We start from the raw sequence: 19,573 nt of genomic DNA on the forward strand, positions 1-19,573 counted from the left end.
CCCAGCCCCAGAGACTGCAGGGACCCAGCGAAATTCCCACATCCATTGTGAAGCATGGTCTACCTGCAGCATGTGCCCGAAGAATCAGCAGTCAAATGATTTACTTTGCATATTGAAAGGATTGGAAAAAGTAACTTTAATCCTCTCCAGAAAAGTTGTGCATAGGTCTCATATAAATTCACCAAAAGGTTTGTCTTTGGACATTTAAAAGTGAAAGTCTGAGCTGAAATTATGACTTGGCTTTGGTTTGTCCTTTCCAAGTTAATTTGAGCAAGTGAAAAATAAGTTACAATTTTATTTTTAATATGTGGCCTCTAATACGTGGCTTCTACAGAGAGAGGAGAAGAATTGACTTATTGACAGATACTCCAGTGTTTACAACAAATTGCTTTATGCCATCTTTAAATTTCTTAAATGGCCAGGCAGACTGAGTGACAATTAAGTTCATAAATATCATTGACCCAGTGAACATCTGTTGACACCTGTCAGGTATTAGGTTAGCCACATAGAAATGAAAACAGGAATATAAGAAAACCCATGCCCCTAAGAATTCCCAGGGTTCACACCGGTGATCCCAGCACTTTGGGAGGCTGAGGCAAGAGAACCATTTGAGCCCAGGAGTTGAAGACCAGTCTGGGCAACACAGCAAGCCCCTGTCTCTACAAAAAATTTAAAAACCAGCTAGCATGGTAGCATGCACCAATAGTCTCAGCTACTAGGGAGGCTGAGGCGAGAGGATTGCTTGAGTCTGGGAGGTCGAGGCTGCAGTGAGCTATGATCACACCATTGCAATCCAGCCTGGTAACAGAATTAGACCTTGTCTCAAACAAACAAACAAAAGGCTCATGCCTGAAATCCCAGCACTTTGGGAGGCCAAGGCAGGAGGATCGCTTGAGCCCAGATGTTTGAGACCAGCCTGGGCAATAAAGTGAGAACCCCATCTCTAAAAAAGTTAATTTAATTTTAAAAAGAAAAGAATTTCCAGTGGGAGGGTACAGAAGTCTAGAAATAACAGTAATATAGGCATCTGTGATCAGCCCACCAGAGAGGGAGAGACAGAGAGAGAAGAAGAACTGACTTACTGACAGATACTCCAGTGTTTACAACAAATTGCTTTATGCCATCTTGGTTAAATTTCTTGATGTTTTGCTTTTCCTTTATTAATGAAAGATTGGCTTAGATTACATCAATCCTGGGTGCCTCAGTAACTGGGCCATGTTAATTCCTTCAGAGATACAACCTTCTAAAAAGATTATCATGAATAAAAATTATTGCATAAATGCAAAATAAAGATAACCCCCATCCATGGAATACAAATTTTACATGTATGTTGCAATAAAAATAGCTAGATTCCAAAATTTTATTGCAAAATTCTGGGTAAAATCATCAAAATGCAACATTCTCATTTTGTGAGTGACCCTGATAAGCCAACACCTGAATGCTTACTTAGGTCATTAAACCCTGCCCCAAGCCACAGCTAGGCCATGGTGGACTCAGCCCCACTCTACTTCAATAAGAACGGTTCCATTTTAGTGCCTACTTATCAGGATTGTGCATTCCATTTCCTTAAGGGAAAAGGGGATTGACAGCTAAAAGATCGCTGGATTCGATCATCTCTAAAGCCCATTCCAGCTCAAAAAGATTTGAATTCTGTGATTCTCTGTCACAGCGTCAATGCCAACCTCTCCTCCCCAGCCTCTCTCAACACGTGTAGCCTGTCTTCCCTCTGGGAAGAGAGCGCTGAAGTTACCAAGGTCAGGCACAGCTGTGATGCTCTTTATCCTTGCTCTCTTAAGCCCCAGCAGAGGAACCAGGCTGAGTGACTCTCATTCTCTCTTCCTCGCACAGGGTGGAGAACATGTCCATGCGGCTGGAGGAAGTGAACGAGAGAGAGCACTCCATGAAGGCTTCGCTCCAGACTGTGGACATCCGGCTGGCGCAGCTGGAGGACCTCATCGGGCGCATGGCCACGGCCCTGGAGCGCCTGACAGGTCTGGAGCGGGCTGAGTCCAACAAAATCCGCTCGAGGACCTCCTCAGATTGCACGGACGCAGCCTACATTGTCCGCCAGAGCAGCTTCAACAGCCAGGAAGGGAACACCTTCAAGCTCCAGGAGAGTATAGACCCTGCAGGTGAGGAGACCATGTCCCCAACTTCTCCAACCTTAATGCCCCGTATGCGAAGCCATTCTTTCTATTCAGTCAATATGAAAGACAAAGGTGGTATAGAAAAGTTGGAAAGTATTTTTAAAGAAAGGTCCCTGAGCCTACACCGGGCTACTAGTTCCCACTCAGTAGCAAAAGAACCCAGAGCTCCTGCAGCCCCTGCCAACACCTTGGCCATTGTTCCTGACTCCAGAAGACCGTCATCATGTATAGACATCTATGTCTCTGCCATGGATGAACTCCACTGTGATATAGACCCTCTGGACAATTCCGTGAACATCCTTGGGCTGGGTGAGCCAAGCTTTTCAACTCCAGTACCTTCCACAGCCCCTTCGAGCAGTGCCTATGCAACTCTTGCACCCACAGACAGACCTCCAAGCCGGAGCATTGACTTCGAGGACATCACCTCCATGGACACTAGATCTTTTTCTTCAGAGTACACCCACCTCCCAGAATGCCAAAACCCCTGGGACTCAGACCCTCCGACATACCACACCATCGAGCGCTCCAAAAGCAGCCGCTACCTAGGCACCACGCCCTTTCTTCTAGAAGAGGCCCCCATCGTGAAATCTCATAGCTTTATGTTTTCCCCTTCAAGGAGCTATTATGCCAACTTTGGGGTGCCTGTGAAAACAGCAGAATATACAAGTATTACAGACTGTATCGACACGAGATGTGTCAATGCCCCTCAAGCAACTGCGGACAGAGCTGCCTTCCCTGGAGGTCTCGGAGACAAAGTGGAGGACTTATCTTGCTGCCATCCCGAGCGAGAAGCAGAACTGAGTCACCCCAGCTCTGACACTGAGGAGAATGAGGCCAAAAGCCGCAGAGCCACCGTTGCGATATCCTCCCAGGAGGGTGATAACTCAGTCAGAACCCTGTCCAACAACATCACCGTCCCCAAGATAGAGCGCGCCAACAGCTACTCGGCAGAGGAGCCGAGCGCGCCATATGCACACACCAGGAAGAGTTTCTCCATCAGTGACAAACTCGACAGGCAGCGGAACACAGGAAGCCTGCGAAATCCCTTCCAGAGAAGTAAGTCCTCCAAGCCGGAGGGCCGAGGGGACAGCCTGTCCATGAGGAGACTGTCCAGAACATCGGCTTTCCAAAGCTTTGAAAGCAAGCACCACTAAACCTTCTCAATATCCATCACAGGAGGCTCAAGAATCCAGCCCTAAAATTCTCTCCAACTCCAGCTTTTCCCCCATCCTTGAATCATACCTGCTTTATTCTTAGCTGAGCAAAACGAGCAATGCTTTGGGAGGTGTTAACTCAAAGGTGACTTCTGGGCCACAGGTCAAGAAAGCATTTGATCTGACCCAGTGCCAGACACAGGGGATTTAAGGCATGTTCACACTTGCTGGGCAGGGAGGGGGAAGAGAGGGAGAAGGAAGGGTTAGAGATGAATGTGTATCAGCAGTCACGGCAGGAAGCCATTAGAGAGGGGGAAACAAGGGGCTTCGAGCACGCTCCATGCCAGGAGGCATCTGTTGATTTCTGACCGTTATCGAGAGTTGTAGGATGCAGGGCTAAATTGCAAAATAAAATAACATAGCCAGCGTACAAAATGAGATATTCTAAACTTCCATTCTGTTTTCTTTTCACATTGGCTCCATCACTGGTGACTGATGAAGAGCATCCTCTTTATTCAGTATAAGCCGGCAGCAAGCAGTTCTACCTAACGTCCCACATCCTTCTCATGCCAACACTTCTGTAATTGATCATTATAAAGAAAAAACAAGGTAACAGTCATAGTTCACCTGTCTCTATCTATTCACTTCTGGTGCCACAACTGTTTATCCTTTTTTGAAGAAAATAAGGGAATAGAAATGCCTTTTTGTATTGCAATCGAAATGAAAGAAGAGTTGATGTTAAAAGACAAAAAGTCAAGTGATTTATTATATAAAGTGGGTTTTCAAGTCTAGTCAAGCAAGCTCAGGATCAAGATGAATGTAATTAAATAATTTTATATTTTTTAATTTATCTTGTATCTCACCTGTCATCAATGAATTCATTCACTGAATATGTAATATTGAACTTTAAAAAAAGAAAGAAAGAAAGAAAAAAGCAGTGGATGAAACTAGCCTGAAATTGCCATGTGGGATATTCTGTTCTCACTGTTCATGTCATGTGTCGTATTGCTGTGTGACCGTCATCATTTGCATGGCTCCACCACGTCCTCCTGAACACCTCTAAGACCTAACTGCCAATTTTTCACACCACTCATCACATGACCATTTTGTATATGAATCTATGGTTATATGTGGATATTTTCATACCTAGAGTTTTGCCATCTAATCTGAGCTCAGCATAAATTTAATTGGAGTTTTTCAAGGGCTGGTATCTTTTCTATGGAAATGTTCCAAAGTACTTTTTAAGGAAGTTTCAAAACTATAAATAACCTTAGAATTGACTGGGAGTTTGGTATCAACCCAAAGCCATCAGTTGCAAGCATACCATGAATATTTTCTTATAGACAGAGCTATAAAAAAAGATACAGTAGACCAAAATAGAAAGCAAATAAACCATATAAAGAGTTCTATAGTATATACCACTTATACACATGTATATGCATTTATGCAGAGACACATATTTATATATAAAATAAACAGACATAAAGAGCTTTCTTAAGAGGCTTGGACTTTTCTATCACCTTGAAGTATAATCAAGATTTTTTTAATACACAAGAAGTTCCATTGAAAGAGTTCATTATACTATTAGACCAAATGTTGAAATTATGATTTTTAAAATTCCTATGACCTTCTCTCACATCAAACTAGAGTTGTCAAAATGACTCACTCCTTGCCCTCTACCCTTTTTTGTCTGAAATCACTCACTATCGGGACATCTTATTTATTCTGGCTTTTCCTAAACAAAGTTTTACACCAAGTACAATCTGAATAGACATGCAACTTTAAACCTGCTAGTGTTACAGACTCTACAGTATGGGCATAAGCTTCTAGAACAGAATCTGGATTGAAACTGGGATAAAGAAATCTTGACCCCAAATCTTTGGATTCCTATTTGGCTCACTGATGTTTAAAAAAGAATAAAGCCTTTAAGGAAAACGACCTATTGTTCCTGGCCTGAGGTACCACGTGGTTCTTTTAATTATAATTGCAAACACCAAGTTTTACTTCATTTTGTGAAATCAAGTAAACACATGGATTAAGTCTCTTCCTTTAAATGTAAGATAAAATAAAAACTCTTCTGAATAAGCATTTCAGCTATAAAAAGTGTGATGAGGTCACATATGTAAAGAATTAAACAATTCCTTTTTCACTCCTTGGCATTTAGGTGAATTGGTAACAAACACCCAGACTCCCTCATTTACAGTTGTTCTAGGAACACTTAACATTTTATTGGGCCCCATATTGGCTATTTCCCTTCCAGCAAACATGCACAGGGTCTGAGAATAAATCAGTTGGTCTTAAACTTCCTTGAGTCATGAATCCCTATGAGGATCTGATGAAAACTCTAGGCCCTCTCTCCAGGAAAAAAAAAAAAAATGTACATGCATGCAAAGTTGCAATATAACTTGAAAGGGTTCATGAGCCCCTGGTTCCATGTTGATTGATAATGAGGAAAAGGAACCATGTTTGTTCATAGTTAGTACAGTTGTAATAGGCACTTTACATTTGAGACCATCTCTCTGTGATTCTCAGGAAGGCCGAATCTCAGCACTAGAGTTTGAACCAAGATTTGTTATTTTTGTTCTTTAAATTAGATGTTGCTAGTTCAATGCACTTATATCCTAACATGTTGAGGATTCTAAGTATCAAGCACAATCAAAAGCTGAAGCCTCCCTGAATGGTCTATAAAGGAATCGAAGAAGGAGGTGAAACCATTATTCATTGACATCAGACACCTCCAGAGCCTCATCCTGGGCCAGATTGGAAGTGAGGGAAAGGCATTTTGAGCGCAAGTGTTGCCATTCATTGTGATTTAGGAGGGAAAAGTATATGAACTGGGAAACTAAATACTCAACGGTCCTAATCTTGCAATTACCTGGTTCTTTTGTTGTGCATGAAAATTAAATTCTAACATCTGTGAAACGTGTGAAATATATAAGCCAAATTTAAATGACTGTAGACACAAACTGTGCAACTTCCATAGGCCATTTCTTTCCTGTGCACATACATGTGTGTTCCTTTTCAGTCCATTTCTTTCCATTTCCGGGTTCTCTGTGCACCGATGTGGCATTGATTCTGTGGCCTTGTGCAGTCAGCTTATGCTCAGCCCATTGATTCCACCACATCCCTGATGGAGGGGACGTTAATTACCTGTCTTTGTGAATTAAGCAGTTTATGAGCAGCAAGTTATCGAGGACCGTAAATAAAGTCATAGAGAGTTCAAGGAAGTAATAGCTGTGGTTTAATCATCTGCTTCAAAGGTGCCAATTTTTATATACTACTATATGTAATGATTTGGTCTAAATTGCTTGTTCCTTTTGAAAAAAAAATTAAGGATGTTTTATGAAAATGACCATGGACGTCTCCTGCTTAACCAATAGACTTTATATTTATAGTTAGAGGGCCCCTCCTTGATAGATTTGAAGGAATAGCTGGAATGCTTGGGTACCACTGACATAACTAGTTTGTGTTATTTCTGCAAGCCAAAAGGTGTATTAGCAGTCAGAATGCAGCACTTTACAGGACTGGATTTTTCTAAATGTCTAAGTTTCCAGGCCTAGGATATTATTTAGCACTTTGAAAGTTCCCCTTTTAAAATTTATATGTAAGAATAATCAAATGAGAAAAATGTACTTATAGAACACAAAATGTGTTTCTTCTGAATGTTTCAAATGTGTTCTAAAATATGGTTTCTATAGATAATATGATGGTAGATAACTGGATAGTATTTTTTTTTTTAACTTTCGAGTGTGTACAGTCTACCTGAATGTTTGGGCTGTTTAATTTCTTTAAAGGTGATAAATATTATCCAGTCATCCATCGTGCTCTATCTATAGGCTATACCATTCATATGTTGGCCAACGCTGTATTACAAAACACATGGAAACATGTATGTAACCCATGTCTAACCCAGCATAGTTGTAGCATGTGGTTGTGTTAATGAACGTTACAGTCCGGCTTTATAATCATTTATAAATCTGTAACATTCAATAAAGAAGCACATGTTACAGTGATTAATTATGTTCCCAACTCCATGTTATTTAGCATCTTTGTGAACTGGGCATTTTTGTTCCTGATCTGCTTGATGCTTTCCACATTCCTGTAGATCACTGTAAAATATGCGTGTAAGCCGATGTATCTCCTCTAATAAGTCCTGCGAGCCGTGGTAGGCAAGTTGTGATTTTGTGAAAGACGAACTGGCATGTTACGCAAAAGACTATATGACAAGTGAACTTAAACTGATATTTGAAACTCCAGTTGAGTTAGCTGTTTGTTTACATCTGCTAACCCCATGCAGAAGCAGTGTACAGTATTTTATAAATATGTTCATTTAGTAACACTACGTTGTTTCTAGATAAAGTGATGCTAGTGTGTAGGTGGTTATATATTTGGCCTAGATATTGCATTATAACTCACTATCCTTTAACAATAACAATGTGTCTTAAATGAAGTAATCGCTCTCAAAAACCCAGTCTTAATTTTGTGTCGACAAAATGCATGCACTGCTTTATGCATTTCTTTTGACTTTTCTGAGACACTTGACATTTTACTGTTGCCTGCTGTGACGCTTAAGCCAGTTAGGAATTTACTCAAACGGTTGGGCTTCTTACTATGGGGATTATGTTCAGTTTTTAAAAATTAAAAACAAAAAAAAAAGTAACCAAGGGATTTTTAAATCTTTTTTTTTTGAAGCACTGAACAAATAATATGAAATAAAGTATTAACTGCAGATTGTATAGCCATGGGACCCAGAGATGGCAAGCCAACCCCTCATGGGTCTGCCAAGGTCTAGGTGTTGTGCATCTGTGATATATGCAAGACATTTGATTCTTTAGAGCTACCGGGTGCAAATTGCCCAGCTAGAGATGAGAGCGCAAAGTCCATCTGTGAGAGTGCGGAAGTGCGCAGATCGCTGTGAATGTGTGATCCAATGATACCAGAGACCTCCCTCCTGTCTTGTAGCTTCCTCACCTTGGGGGTGAGCCTAGCCTGGGGGCAGGTGGCATGGGTTTGGGTGTCTGATCAAGCACTGGGTGATTCTAAAGAGTTTACTTTTTTAGAAAATCACCATTACTAGAAGCCATTCAACATCTGGAAAAGAGAGGAGCCAATTTGCACAGTTTTGTAAATGACTGCTCCTAAAATGAGTAGAGAAAACTTTCCTCTCAGCCTGCATTGACCTAAACTTTCTCCTTTTTACAAGTCGGATATTGTCTCTCAGACTGGAGTCAACCAAAGGAAAAGCTGGTTCCACTTTATGAAAAGCAATTTTTTTTCTTTAATTCATCTCAGAAGGTAGTTGTGTTACCTTTTCTCTGATGATTTCCTTGCACTCATCACTGCTAATGAAAGCAACATGTGACCATTTCTAGGGGTCATCTAAGAGAGGATTTTGGTGACCAGGTAATCCAGGTGGCAATAAGAGTGAGGTGAATTTTCCCTTCCTTATATTACCTAGCCTCCTGGCCTCCTTAAACCTAACAGGCCCCTGTGTATTTGCACAATGTTTGTGTGCTGGAAACTGAAAAGACATTTGTATGGCTAGAAGTCCACAGGCTTTGTAAAGAGCATGAATGTCAATCAGGACCCATGCCTACCTCTGGAGCAGGCAAGTGGCTGAGACCTGTGGGACAAAGGGAGAAATTCAGCCTCGTGCTTGGAAGTGCGGCTTTCTTCCTCCTCTCTCCTTGATTCTCTTCTCTTAGTCCAAGACTAGCTACTTTTTCACCAGACCAACAGACCCTTGCCCCATTACCTTTATACCTTGTTGACCCTGGCTCAGTAAGCTGAAACAGCAGCCACTTGGAAAAAGCCAAACATTTTGACTTTGTCCCAGGCGTGATCTTCCCACTAACTTAGCCTCCTCCTGCCTCCACCCCACGCTCCTAACGCGGCTGGTGTTCGCATCCACCTCGTCCAATGTTTGCCTCTCTAAATCTCAAGAGCCCTACACATCTTCACTGCAGCTTCCCACACATCTTTAAAACCAGCCATCTGCACCTAGATTGTGAGGCTGCAAATCCAAATACATGGAGGGGCCAGATCCAGAACACACAAATGTGTGAATGGGACTGGTGAAAGTCAACAGAAGAAGCAGGGTTTGTAAGTAACGCATGAGAGAATACACATCACACCACAAAGACATTCAAATTCAGCTTTCCAAACACTGTGCTAGCCAAACAAACATGTCTGCCAGCAGCATTCAGTCCCAAAGGCAAGAGTTTGGGACCTCTGATTTAGAGTCAACAGGATCAGATTCTTGATTGTGACTTGGTGAGTGCACACACAAAATACACTGAGAACTGAAAGGGGGGAAAAAGAAACTTGCCTTATTCGGAGTTACTCTTGTTCTGAATGATATATGCATGTATATTTGTTAGCCACATAAATCTAAACTTGAACACAGAATCTTTGTGAGAGAGATTCAGAAGAAGAGTACCATAGATGGGATGAAGACTTACCTGCTTCCTGTCACACCGCATCTGACCTGAGTTTATATTGCTGCTACTGCTGTGTAAAACCAGTACATGCAGCATAGTGTACTCACAGCCATTTCATAACATAGGACCTAGACTCTCATTTGTAAACGTTCTAACCCTAGTTTATAACGGAGGAAATTATTCAGATATCATTTTTAAATGAATTCCTACAAGTGCAATGGTTTTAAAATTGGGTTTGCTAAGTATATATACATCTTTTCCTTCTTTGTGTATGGATAGACCATGGTTTGCATATCTATCGACACTATAAATACATATAAATCCTTAGAAGAATTGTTTTTTTAAAGGTCTATTATTGGATTCACAATGCACTTTGAGCTTGATTGTTTAGATATATAATTCAAAGCAGAAGTTGGCAGATACCACAGGAAAAACTTTCTGAAATTTCTGTAACAAATGTTTTGCAATAAAAAAAAAAAAAACCTCAGTAGTTTAAAACATTACTTGGACTTCCTTGTGCACTTATTTGCCGCCATCTAATCTCCACCATCCTCATGCTAAGAAATTTTGAGGTACAGAGAGATAATTGCCTACGGCTCCACAAATTACTTGTTCCAGTGAGCACAAGTTGCAAACGGGTAGCCTGTGGGTCATATACCAGCACGGAAAGGGTATTATTGGCCAGCACAAATTTTTTTTTTTAATTTGAAACTTTTAAAAATTGAGGATGGGCACATGGCTTACTCCTGTAATCTCTGCACTTTAGGAGGCCAAGGCAGAAGGATCCCTTGAGGCCAGATGTTCAAGACCAGCCTGGCCAACACGGTGAAAGCCACTCTCTACTAAAAATACAAAAATTAGCTGGGCATAGTGGCACATGCCTATAGTCCCAGCTACTCTGGAGGCTAAGATGGGAGGATTGCTTGAGCCTAGGAGGCTGAGGCTGCAATGAGCCAAAATGGTGCCACCACACTCCAGCCTGGGAAACAGGGCAAGATCCTGTCTCCAAAAAAAAAAAAAAAAAGAAAGAAAAGAAAGATTTCACATCTAATTCCAGATTTCTGGCTTCTTTTAAAAAAACCTGAAGATCTGGTAATATGAGACCCGTATTTCCATATGACAGTAATCAGCTGAATCATGGCGTCTTGGGTGCCCTTTTAGAAGGAGCCTGTACTCTCTAATATACCACAGTCCCCACCACTCTCTGTCTCTTAGATTTAGTTCTCTCTACTCAGAACATTACCTGGATGGCCCCTACCTGCAGTGGGAGGATGAAATTCAGCCCATAACAGTGGGTGAATTTGTGAGTGGGAATGTAGTGGTCTTTTACAATTTTAATATCTTTTAAGGTAAAGGAATCAGAATAAAAGAATCAACTGGAAACAACGTAAGTGTTGGTCAACAGGAGAAAATAACTGATTATGATACATGATTAGAAATAATTAAACTTTTGTATATTGACAAAGCTGTCATTGCTATATTATTAAGTGTTTTTAAAAAGAAGTACAGAGAAGCTTATATGGTCTGTCTCAGTCCATTTGGGCTGCTAGAACAAAATACCTTAGACTAGGTAATTAATTTCTAAAAAGAGAAATGTATTGCTTACAGTTCTGGAGGCTGGAAAGGCCAAGATGAAGGCACCAGCAGATTCGGGGTCTGGAGGATTTTCTTTGCTTTCTTTCTGCTCAGAAACCTGTTGTAGGTATTGTGACAATAATCACAAGCCTTATAATGGCAGGTCATCTTCTCCGAGGTATGGTAAAGCTGGAACAAAAGAAAATAAAAATGGTAGCAATGGTTTAACTTATGTTGGGAAATTGTAATTTTAGGCATAAATATAATCAATGCCTTTTGAGCAGCTACTTTGTTCCTCTAGAAGAACTGAAAATTTTATTAAAAAAGCAAGACAGTCATGACTAAAAAGATAATTGCATGTTTTAGTTATTTAATTAGAGCTGTTGAAAAAATGGGGACGAGCAGCCTAAGTTTAGCTCATCAACACTAAAACTATTCAAGTAGAAGCAAAATAGCCACCAGAAAGGCAGTGTATGGATGGTTTCCCACATTTGGGTTGGAAATGGGACTAAAAAAATCTGCTCTGAGATTCTATGTAGAACAGACTCAAAATGTTCTTAGAATTAAAAGGAAAGAATGAACATTTGTAGCCTAGAAGGGCCTGAAGGAATAGGGCAAGACTAAAGAAGCCAGGAGGTAGAGTTTGGCATTTCCAAGGCTGGAGTCCCAGGCAAAAACAAAGGTGTAGCCACAAGAATAATTGAGAACGGCGTGGTAGCCCATGCCTGGAATCCCAGAACTTTGGGACACCAAGGCGGGTGGATCACCTGAGGTCAAGAGTTTAAGACGAGCCTGACCAACATAGAGAAACCCTGTCTATACTAAAAATACAAAATTAGCCAGATGTAGTGGTACATACTTGTAATCCCAGCTACTCGGGAGGCTGAGGCAGGAGAAGCGCTTGAATCCGGGAGGCAGAGGTTGCAATGAGCCAAGATCGTGCCATTGCACTCCAGCCTAAACTCCATCTCAAAATAAATAAATAAGTAAATAAAAATAATTGAGACAAATGCCTGAGCAGCAGTTGGAAACCAAACTAACCAGAGCAGAGTCTCACTTTTTTGCCCAGACTGGAGTGCAGTGGTGTGATCTCATCTCACTGCAACCTCCGCCTCCCTGGTTCAAGCAATTCTTCTGCCTCACCTTCCGAAGTAGTTGGGATTACAGCTGTGTGCCACCAGGCCCAGCTAATTTTTGTATTTTTAGTAGACTTGGGATTTCACCAGGCTGGTCTTGAACCCCTGACCTCAAGTGATCTGCCCACCTCGGTGTCCCAAAGCGCTGGGATTACAAGCATGAGCCACCTCACCCAGCCCCCTCATTTTATACATCAATAGTAGAATTTCAACTTTATTCTGTGATGAAAAGAAAGCAACTGAAGAATTCTGGTCCAAAACGTGGGCTGTAACAATATGGCATGGCAAGGGAGAGGGTAGGTGCAGTGAGACTGACTGCAGGATTCCAGGCTCAAGGTGACAAAACCTTATGATGAAAAGACACTTCGGAGAAATTTCACAACTCAATTCAGGAAACATTTCTTGGATACCCACTATTTGAAAAACACTTGACTAAGTGCTAGTACCTTCTATGTGAAATGTCAGCCTCTTACTCAATTTCCTGGTGAACAATTAGTCATATTTCATAGAGGACTATTTTTCAGAGTATGAGCATGTCTTGAAATGCCCTCTTGCTGGCAGTCATCTTGTACAATGTGGAAGAGCTCTACACCTTTGGCTACACCCTTGGAGAAGGAGGAATTGACCCAAGAACACCAATCAGAGTTTTTTCTTTGAGGATTTGGAATAGAGATGAGAGAGCTGAGCAATTCTGGGTAGGGAAATCATAACTTATAGTCTCAGGAGCTGTCAGTAATCGTGTTTCTACGCACTAGCTGACTTGCAGAGGAAGTCAGTCTGCCAAAAAAGACAGAAATGAATATAGACACAGAGACAGGAGCAGATATATGAAATGAAGTTTCTAGGCTCTTCCTGGAGCATGGCTATCATCTCACCTTTGGTGTCTAAAGCCATATCAATATCTTTAAAATAAATTATCTCTTTAGTAGGCTGAATAGTGGCCCCCAAAGATGTTCATGTCCTAATCCTCAAAACGTGTGAATGTTACCTTATATGGCAAAAAGGATTTTGCCAATGTGATTAAGAATTTGGAGATGGGTAGATGATCCTGGATTCTCCAGATGGATCCAGTGTAATCACAAGAGACTTGTGAACGGGAGGCAAGAGGGATCAGAGTCAAAGTAGACTGTGTGACAAGAGAAGCAGATTGAAGCAATACAGTTTAAAGATGGAGGATGTGGTCACAAGCCAAGGAATACAGGAGCGGAGCCCTCCAGAGGCTGGAAAAGACAAAGAATGCATTCCTCTCCTAGAGACTCCAAAAGGAACTGGAACTGCTGACATCTTGATTTTAGCTCACTCAGACTCATTTTGGATTTCTGACTTTCAGAACTATAGGAGAATAAACGTGTCATTTTAATTCACTGTTTCTGGTGCTTTATTACAGCAGCAATAAGGAAATAATACACCTTTTACCCACATTCACCATTTTTTAAAAAATCATGTTGGAGTCTATTTTGTGCAACCACAGACTCTAAGTCTACTATATCTCCTTAATACTAAGAAACATGACCAAAATAATACCAGATTTGGGGAGAAAGAAACATTGCCACATTAAATGCATACATTGATCAAAAATCATATCCTGGCTTCAGGATGTTAAAAAAAAATGTGCTTAGAATTAATAAAATAAGATAATAGATCCTTCAAGTCACAACTAAAGAACATATTGTCTTTACAACTCTGCCTCTGTGAAGCATTCTCCAGCCCACCACTATGAACTTTCCTTTCCTGACCAATGACATGGTTTGGATTTGTGTCCCTAACCAAATCTCATGTCAAATTGTAATCACTAATGTTGGAGGAAGGGCCTAGTGGGAGGTGACTGGATCATCGTGGCAGACTTTCCCTTTGCTGCTCTCATGATAGTGAGTTCTCATGAGATCTGGCTGTTTAAAAGTGCATAGCACTGGCCAGGTGCAGTAGCTCACACCTGTAATCCCAGCACTTTGGGAGGCCGAGGCAGACAGATCACTTGAGGTCAGGAGTTCCAGACCAGCCTGGCCAACATGGTGAAACCCCATCTCTACTAAAAATACAAAAATTAGCCAGGCGTGATGGTGCATGCCTGTAGTCTCAGCAACTAGGGAGGCTGAGGCAGGAGAATCACTTGAACCTGGGAGGCAGAGGTTGCACTGAGCCAAGATCATGCCATCGCACTCCAGCCTGGATGACAGAGCGAGACTCCATCTCAAAAATAAAAAAAAAAAAGTGTCACGCCTTCCCCTTTGTCTTCCTCCTTCTCCAGTCATATAAGACATGACTACTTCCCCTTTGCCTTCTGCCATGATTATAAGTTTCCTGAGGCCTCCCCAGCCATACCTCCGTATAGCCTGCAGAATCAAGAGCCAATTAAACTTCTTTTCTTTATACATTATCCAGTCTCAGGTAGTTCTTTATAGCAATGCAAGAACAGACTAATACAACAACACATCAAGCCTTGCATCTGTCCTCTATCATAGCAATTGTTCCCCTACACAATACTGGTAAGTTTACCTGTTTATCTCTCAGCCAGTGAGAGCCTTGGCACAGTTCCTGGTCCCTAGCTTGGTGCCTGCAAATAGCATGAATGAAGAAATAAATAATAGATAGTTCCTGCCCTCAACGAACTCCCAATCTAGTAGAAACACATATCATCATACAAATCAAACTTTTCAAAGCACCATAAGCAGATTATATAAATAGAGTCCTCTAGATAACAGAGTGTACTTTTAATGTACATTCAAATCTGCAGTAACTGGAAAGAAGGATTTAAAGACAGCTTGGAAGAGTGTCTCAGAAGAGGTGATATTTCAGCTCATATATGTTGGCCTTGAAGAATGAGTGGAATTGCAAAGGGCAGAAAAGAGGGCACAGGGAAAACAGTTCAGGAAAAGTAATATAGCATGACCAAGAAGAATCACAATGGCATGAACACACAACAGAGCACTGGAAGACAGGTGGGTGCTTCATTGTGGCTGGAGCATATGCCAACATGGTGGAAGTGGCATGCTCTAGATATGAGCTAAGGAAAATTTGATCTAGGTAAGAGCTAAAGATAACCTGAAAGTAGATATGATAGGGGAAGCTTGTAATACTATAAAATATATTATTTGGTATTTGACCCCATTGCCTAGCATATAACTCCTAAAATCCTTAGAATCTCCAAAGTGATACCTTTTTGTATTCTAGTGAGCTGACTGATGGCTGGCACCCCCTAAGTAGTTTCAGAATGAGAGATAATCACTGGAAAAACCAAGGCATGATTAGAGAGTTGGGACTTTCAGCTCAAGCCTCCCCCACCTCCAGGAGAGAGGGACTGAAAGTAAGTTGACCATCAATGGCCAATAATTTAGTCAATCATACCTACTTAATAAAGCTTCCATAAAAAAGAAAAAGGACAGGGTTTGGAGAGCTTCTGAATAGCAGAACACATGGAGGTTCCTGGAGGAAGGCATGCCCAAAGAGGGCAAGGAAGCTCCACGCCCCCTCCCATACCACACCGTATGCATCTCTTCGTTGGTATCCTTTGTAATATACAAACCAACAAATGTAAGTAAAGTGTTTCCTGAGTTCTGTGAATGACTCTAGCAAATCAGTCAAACCAAGGAGGGAGCTGTGGGAGCCCAGGTTTATTGCCAGTCAGTCAGAAGCACAAGGAAAACAACCTGGGGCTTGCAGTTGGCATCAAGCACAGAGCGTGGGGGCAGTCTTGGAGACTGAGCCCTCAACCTGTGGGGTCTGACACCATCTGCAGGTAGACAGTGTCTGCAGAACTGATTGCTTTTGCCTGGTATGTGGGGGGAAACTTCCACATATCTGGTCACAGAAGTCTTCCATGTTGACTGTTGTTGTGGTGTGAGAGCAGAGGAAAAATGGCTTGTGCTTTTTCCCCTCAACGCCAAAACGGGAAATAGACAAGACTTGCTAATGGAGTCAAAAGGTCACGGAATGGGTTAAATATAGCAGGAAGGATCAGTTAGGCAGACACAATAGGGTGAGAGTAGACACAACCAATGAAAAGAGAAAAATTAAAGACGACTCTGCAGTCTCTGGTCTCAAATGTAGGTCACAGAAATAGTCTGGTAGGTGTGCAATTGTATATTGCAATCCCATAAACTCTTACTGAATGGATGAGTGAACACGTAAATGAATTATAAAACAAATGAGTGATGAATGAATGAACAAATGAATAATGGATTTTTGCCCAACAGTGGCAAGCACACACAAGGCTGAGGTAGAAGATACATGGGACCTTTTACTCAAAATTAAATCGGAGCTAAAAAGTGTTTTGGGGACCATGACCCCAAATACTTTGCCCACCAAGGTATTTTTCCCCCATGTGGTATGTCTGGATACGCCCTCAGTGAGTTCCCAATCTAGAAGTAACATATATATGATCCAACAGATGTCCCCTAAGAAATATATAGAACTTGGCATGAAAGCTAACTTTGTCATGGGAAGATGCTACTAATAGGGTGCTCCACTGGAGGCCCCTGAATCAAGCAAGAGAGGGTGACAGAAAGATTGGAGGAAAAGGGTGCATCCCACACGACCCAGAGCTACCACAGCTGGGAGCAGAGGTGGCCTCCGGACCCACCAGTCCCTTTCATTGGGCACCCAGATGCTTGAAGCCTCTCAAAAATTACTTACATAGCATTATTCTTGGTTATATTTATTCTCCACCCCCATGCCCACCCCTATCATTCTCAATGTATAATTTAAAGAATCTGTTCTATCTTATTTGGTAAGCCTAGCAGTGCTCATCAAACAAAGTGCTTTCTCTATTTCAGAAAAAAAAAAAAAAAAAACCTGAGCTATCTTTTTTTGTGTCAGTTCTGCCACAGGATCCACTTTCTGTTTGGCTGTTGTTTTTTGAAACAGGGGTGGAAGCGCTTTGTGGAGAAGAATGTAAGTGGAGAGGTAAAATTTGTTGCCACAGATATTTCTCAATATTTTTTTTTCAAAGAGCTCAAATGTAATCCAGGCAAAAGAATCTAGTTGGCCTCCCCCATGCTGCTGGCTTCTAGATACTGCAGGGGCTGTTCCTAAATTTGCTTCCTTTCTTAGGGATTTCAACCAGACTTGTCTCTGCTATTTGGGGTTTCTATGCTGACAGCAAAAGCTCCCCAGTGGCTCTATTTCATTCAACCGATTTTACTGGGCCATTAGCTCAGTCTGCAGTGGCAGAAAATCAGGTCAATCCTACAAAGTACACAGACATTCCAAAAATTTTAATAACTGATTTTTTTTTTCCTGATCGGTTTTTTCCTCTCAGTTTCTCTGTCTTTTAAATGGGGCTTAGAGGTTGAACCAGATCAGTGGCTTCTAAATGTCTCAGGTTACAACTACTTACTGGAATCTGCTGAAAACTAGGAATCCTTCCTAAGAGGGAAAAAGAAGGCTGAGATTTGGACGAACATTTAAAGGGGTTCACGAAATCCCCATAGTCAGCCAGTCACCAAGGGGAGAATCTATATACCCCAGGTTAAGAATCAATTGTGCCTCCATCCCTAAAGCCCTGAGACTCCATGCAGGCTGCTAACATAGAAAACACACAATCATTTTTGGAACATCTGTCTCTAGAAGAAAGCAGGCTGACAGCTGTATGAGCTGTGATGTTGCGAGCAGCAGGCATTCGCCCATCCTCCTCCACAGCTGTTGAACAAATGCACTGAGGTTGAGACAGTAAGATCCTGAATTAAGCAAATCAAACTGTTCCCAACAAAGACAATATGAACAGTCTGTGCGCCTTCCAAGTCCCCGGCAAACCAAAGACTCTATAGCCCTCCAGTGATAAGCTCTGCCTTCAAATGAAGATCAAGAGAGTCTTGTCAGTTACCTCAGTCTCTCTTGAGATCAAAGTTCCTGCCTCTAACTCCTAAAGGGCTGTCTGCTGGCAAGAAGGCCACCCCTATTTTTGCAAGTGGCCTTTCTCATAATGACTTTACAGGATTGACACACAACTCTCACACTGGGTTTTATACATGAACAAGCTTCACCTGCTATTTTATGAACCATGAGCTGCTGTTTCACAAACACGCCCTGCATGTATTGTCACATCTCTTCGTTCTTCCAGCGAATCCTTTGAATCCTCACATCTCGTTAGTTGAAGTCCACTATTTCCCCTTGAGTCTCTCTGCTCTTTGTTTCTAACTTTTAATTATGAAATTTTAAAACATACAGAAATATTGAAGTATTAGAAAAATGAATATCTGTATAGCCTCCATCTATACTCAACAATTATTGACATTTTGCCCTATTTGCTTTCTCTGCATGTATATATATTTCTAAAACTATATGAAAGTAAATTGCAATAATTGAAACATTTTATGGCCTGGTACAGTGCCTCATGCCCGTAATCCCAACACTTTGGGAGGATGAGGTGGGCAGATCATCTGACATCGGAGTTTGAGACCATATTGGCCAACATGGTGAAATCCCATCTCTACTAAAAATACAAAAATTAGTCAGGCATGGTAGCACGTGCCTGTAATTCCAGCTACTCGAGAGGCTGAGGAAGGAGAATCTCTTGAACCTGGGAGGAAGAGGTTGCGGTGAGCCGAGATCATGCCACAGCACTCCAGCATGAGCAACAAGAGCAAAACTCCATCTCAAAAGAAAAAATATTTTACTTTATATACCTTAAAATTTATCTCCTAATAATAATATTCTCCTCCATAACCACGACACCATAAGAAGATTTTAAATGATCCTTAATGTCATCTAATATCTAGTTCATATTCAAATTTCTGCAGTTGCTTCCAAATGTACTTTTGTGATTGTTTTTTATTTTCCAAATCATCACATTTGGCTGACACAGCTCTTTAACCTTTTACTCTAGAGCAACCTCCAAGCACACACTTTGCTCTTCATGACATTGAATTTTTAAAGAGTCCAGGCCAACCATCTTGTGGAATGTCTTACATTCTGAATTTGTGTGATTATTTCCTCTTGTCTTCTTTAGGCTTCTCTGTCTCTTTTCTCTTCTATAAACTAAAAGTTTGGCCTAAAGCCTTTTTCAGACTCAGATTAAACATATTTGGCACAGGACAGACGCCATGGCTCACACCTGTAAACCCAGCATTTGGAGAGTCCAAAGCAGGTGGAACACCTGAAGTCAGGAGTTTGAGACCAACCTG

At 41.4% G+C, this 19,573-nt stretch overlaps 1 protein-coding gene across 18 annotated transcripts in view; it reads left to right on the plus strand.

Annotated features, from left to right (window-relative positions):
* Window positions 1-10,244, plus strand: part of TRPM3 (transient receptor potential cation channel subfamily M member 3) — a 605,449-nt gene extending 595,205 nt beyond the window's left edge. For 11 of the 18 annotated variants that reach the window (XM_064361657.1, XM_064361658.1, XM_064361659.1 and 8 more), the window contains one exon: window positions 1,849-10,244. In XM_064361657.1, coding sequence (XP_064217727.1) covers window positions 1,849-3,301 — 1,453 coding nt within the window. In that variant the 3' untranslated portion in view covers window positions 3,302-10,244. The remainder of the gene's footprint in view (window positions 1-1,848) is intronic. The other 7 variants (XM_064361664.1, XM_064361666.1, XM_064361667.1 and 4 more) reach the window with 1 other exon arrangement.
* Window positions 10,245-19,573: the final 9,329 nt, after the last annotated feature.

The sequence above is a fragment of the Aotus nancymaae genome, unplaced genomic scaffold (assembly GCF_030222135.1).
Source record: "Aotus nancymaae isolate 86718 unplaced genomic scaffold, 86718_ANA_hifiasm-v0.15.2.pri h1tg000041l, whole genome shotgun sequence".
Classification (NCBI taxonomy): Eukaryota; Metazoa; Chordata; class Mammalia; order Primates; family Aotidae; genus Aotus; species Aotus nancymaae.